Raw genomic sequence first — 3,724 nt, forward strand, 5'->3', positions numbered from 1 at the left:
AAAATATATGAAAATCCCAATTTTTTATTATATAAACTTTTTAATAATTCTTGCTACTTTGGTAAAGTCACAAGAGTTTTTCTCCCTTCTCTGACACTGTTTTGGCTTTTCTCTCTAGGAACAACCAGGAAGGTGTGAAAAATAGGTTTTAATGCTATGGTGTATACTTCATTAGCACTTCTTGCTTTGGATCCCCCCATTCAGGTACTCATGTCAATAAAAGTTCATTTTTTAGTTGCCTTCACACACACATGCATGAACGTGAAAAGAAAAGTAGAAAGGGAAAGTAAAGGGGAAAACTGGAAAGCCCAGAAAATGAAAGTTTCTATGCTAAGTATTTAAGAGGCACTCAGCACCAAATGTCCTCACCACTTGCTGAGGCAAGGCTCCCTCTCCAGGCAGTACTGCAGAATCACCTCAATGGCCCTCCCAGTCTCTGTGCTGAAGACTCTGCTGATGCTGTGCTCCATCCCTGCCTGTCTGGGCTGTGACCTGCCACTGATCTATGGCCACCAGGAGCCCTTCATGCTGTTGCATCAAATGGGGAGACTCTCCATTCTGTCATGTCTGAAGGACAGGACCGACTTCCAATTTCCTCAGGAACTCGTGGATGGGAACCAGTTGGACAAGATGCATGCCACCACTCTCCTGCATGAGGTGGTCCAGCAAATCTTCAACCTCTTCAGTACAAGTGGCTCTCTTGCGACCTGGGATGACACCCTGCTGGACAGATTCCTCATTGGACTTCATCAGCAGCTGGATAACCTGGAGACATGTTTGGGGAAGGAAAAGGAGGTGGATCAGACACACCTGGGAAGTGAGAATTCCAGACTGGCTGTGAAGAGGTACTTCCAAGGCATCAGTCAGTATCTGATAGAGAAGCAAGACAGTCCCTGTGCCTGGGAGGTTGTCAGGGTTGAAATCAGAAAGTGCTTTCTCTTCATTAACAAGCTCCAAGGAAACCTCAGGAAATAAGGAAGACGCTGATTCTCAAAACAGTTCATCCGGTCAACTCAGTTGCTATTTCCAAAACTGAGAGCATAATCTACATCACTGTTTTGTTTTGTTCTGTTTTTTAAAGATTTATTTATTTATTTAATTCCCCTCCCCTCACCCGTTGTCTGTTTTCTGTGTCTTTTTGCTGTGTCTTGTTTCTTTGTCTGCTTTTGTTGTCGTCAGTGGCATGGTAAGTGTGGGGGGGCCATTCCTGGGCAGGCTGCACTTTCTTTTGCGCTGGGCGGCTCTCCTTATGGGTGCACTCCTTGGGCATGGGGCTCCCCTACGCGGGAGACACCCCTGCGTGGCACGGCACTCCTTGCGGGCATCAGCACTGCGCATGGGCCAGCTCCATACGGGTCAAGGAGACCCGGGGTTTGAACCGCGGACCTCCCGTGTGGTAGATGGACGCCCTAACCACTGGGCCAAAGTCCGTTTTCCTACATCACTGTTTTTAAGCCAGAAAAAAAATAAGTCATGAACATCCATTGAATCATTATGAAACTATGTTAAATGTCTTAAGCCGTTTAGAAGAGAGAAAAGCATCTTCTACTTGCTGTAACTGAAAAACTTATCGTAATTTTTATTTACCTATTTAAATTATTTATAATATTTATGCTGTTCACAGTATTTAAGTATTTATTTTCCAGAAAACTTTTGTTTAATATTATATTTTTATAAGCCTGTATAATTTACTTTGAAGCTATGTGAAATAAATGCAATTTAATATTAAAACAATTTTCCTGTTTCACATACTTTTTGAAGATAAAGAGAGATGAAAGCCTGATCTCACAAAATAAATCCAGGCAAAGCACCTGACTGAAGAGAGAGTGGGAATACCCAGCACGGGTCATTCTAGGATGGTCATTCTGAGTAGGCGCTGATTTTGATAAGCCAAGACATAACTTAGCAATGGAAGGAAGACACCTGTGGAGAAAAGCTCAGGGCAATGGCACAATCATGTCCTTGGTGCCTTTGATATTAGAGATGCATCATGTGCTAAGGAAGAAATGGGTGAGTCCAGGGAAGTTACCTCTGTGCTCTGCTTCCTGGAGAGTAAGGGAAAGTTCTAAGAAAGGGAGAGTAAGCCTTACCCACATGTGAGTAGGTTTGACCTCTCATTTCTTCCTTTTCTAGTCTAAATATTTCAAGCATAAATTGAATAATATATCCCTATAATAAAAATTTATAATCATTTGGATTATAATGTCCTTTTATTTTCTAAGATTATTTCATATTCATTATTTATTTGACTGTCAAATTTTTTGCATAATTATTGGTGTTATTTTTATTATTATGTACTATATACTAAATGTGGCATTAGATGCCAGGGACACAAGGTTGAATAAAATTTTACTCTTGACTTCTAGTTGCTTATAGTCAAAACAAATAATAACAAAAAGGTCAGCAAGTGGTATATCCCTGAAAAATGAAGAGAATGAGGATACAGTAGAGTTTCCTACTCAGACACTTTGGCATTCAATCTCAGAATGCTTTCTGATTAGTATTTGGCATCATTATGTATTCAAATCTTGATTAGATGGGGGAAAAGACCAGGCAGCTAACTATCACTCACCAGATTTTGTGAGGGCATCCCTCAGTATCCAAGGATATGGGTTGTTAAATTCTGATTTGGTTTACTGAAGATGAGTGTAAAAGTGAAGGATACAAGCCATTTAAATCAGAAAGAAAAAAGTAAAACTATCTCTGTTTTCAAACTACTTGATCCTAAGTATAGAACATTCCAAAGAGTCCACAAGAAAGCTACCAGAGATAATAAATGAATTCAGCAAAATTGTTGAGTACAAGGTAATTGGACAAAATCAGTTGTGTTTCTATACACCAGCAATCTGAAATGGGAATAAGAAAACAATTCCATTTACAGCAGCTTTTAAAAGAATAAAATAAATATCTAGGAATAAGTTTAACCAAGGATGTTGTATTAGTCAAGATTCTTCAGAGAACCAGAACTTATAGGATATCTATATCTATCAACCTATCTTTCCATATATATTTGCATTTATATTTACATTTATATATGTAAATATCAAGGGATATAAAATAAGAATTAGCTCACATGAATGTGGGGCTAGACAAGTCTGAATTCCTTAGGGAATGCCATGAGTTGGAAACTCTGATGAAGTTTTTGATTAAACCCCAGAAGGAGCTGGCTGGCTGAAGGAGAGACGGAAATTCTTCTTTATGAATGCTGAAATCACCAGTTCTCCCTTTAAGCCTTCAGCCGATTGGATGAGACTTATCTCATTACTGAAAGCATTTCCTTTGTTGATCAACTTTCTAATGATTTAAATCTACAAAACACCCTCAAGTATAATTAGGTCAGTGATTTTTTGCCCAAACAACTGGACACCATGACTTAACCAAGCTGACTCATGAAATTAACCATCACAGATGTGAAAGACCTGTCCACCAAAAATATGAAGCATTGGTAAAAAAATTAAAGAATACTTAAATAAAGGGAAAATCATCCTATGTTCCTGGATTAAAGATGGTACTGCTCCCCAAAGTGATCTGCAGATTAAAGGCAAACTCTATCAAAATCCTAACGGCCACACAACCAAAAGAATTCTATGACAGATTTCTACCCAACTGAAACAGATGCATGTTCAACAGTCCATGATTTTCTCTCCAAGGAAAGCTATTGTCAAATCATGAGATTTACTGGCCCGTAGGCATTAAATAAAATCTGGGTCAAATTCTTTTGATA

General features: G+C 39.0%; 1 protein-coding gene across 1 annotated transcript; it reads left to right on the forward strand.

The window, feature by feature from the left end:
* The first annotated feature begins 420 nt into the window (after positions 1-420).
* LOC101419758 (interferon alpha-2) lies at positions 421-975 on the forward strand. The gene has a single exon (XM_004456069.2). It carries the CDS (start codon positions 421-423, stop codon positions 973-975), a length of 555 nt encoding a protein of 184 aa, XP_004456126.2.
* The last annotated feature ends 2,749 nt before the right edge of the window (positions 976-3,724 follow it).

The sequence above is a fragment of the Dasypus novemcinctus genome, chromosome 8 (assembly GCF_030445035.2).
Source record: "Dasypus novemcinctus isolate mDasNov1 chromosome 8, mDasNov1.1.hap2, whole genome shotgun sequence".
NCBI classification, from domain to species: Eukaryota; Metazoa; Chordata; class Mammalia; order Cingulata; family Dasypodidae; genus Dasypus; species Dasypus novemcinctus.

What these genes read in the sequence shown, in the direction of transcription:
- LOC101419758 (XM_004456069.2), top strand. Translation starts at nt 421, where the DNA reads ATGGCCCTCCCAGTCTCTGTGCTGAAGACTCTGCTGATGCTGTGCTCC.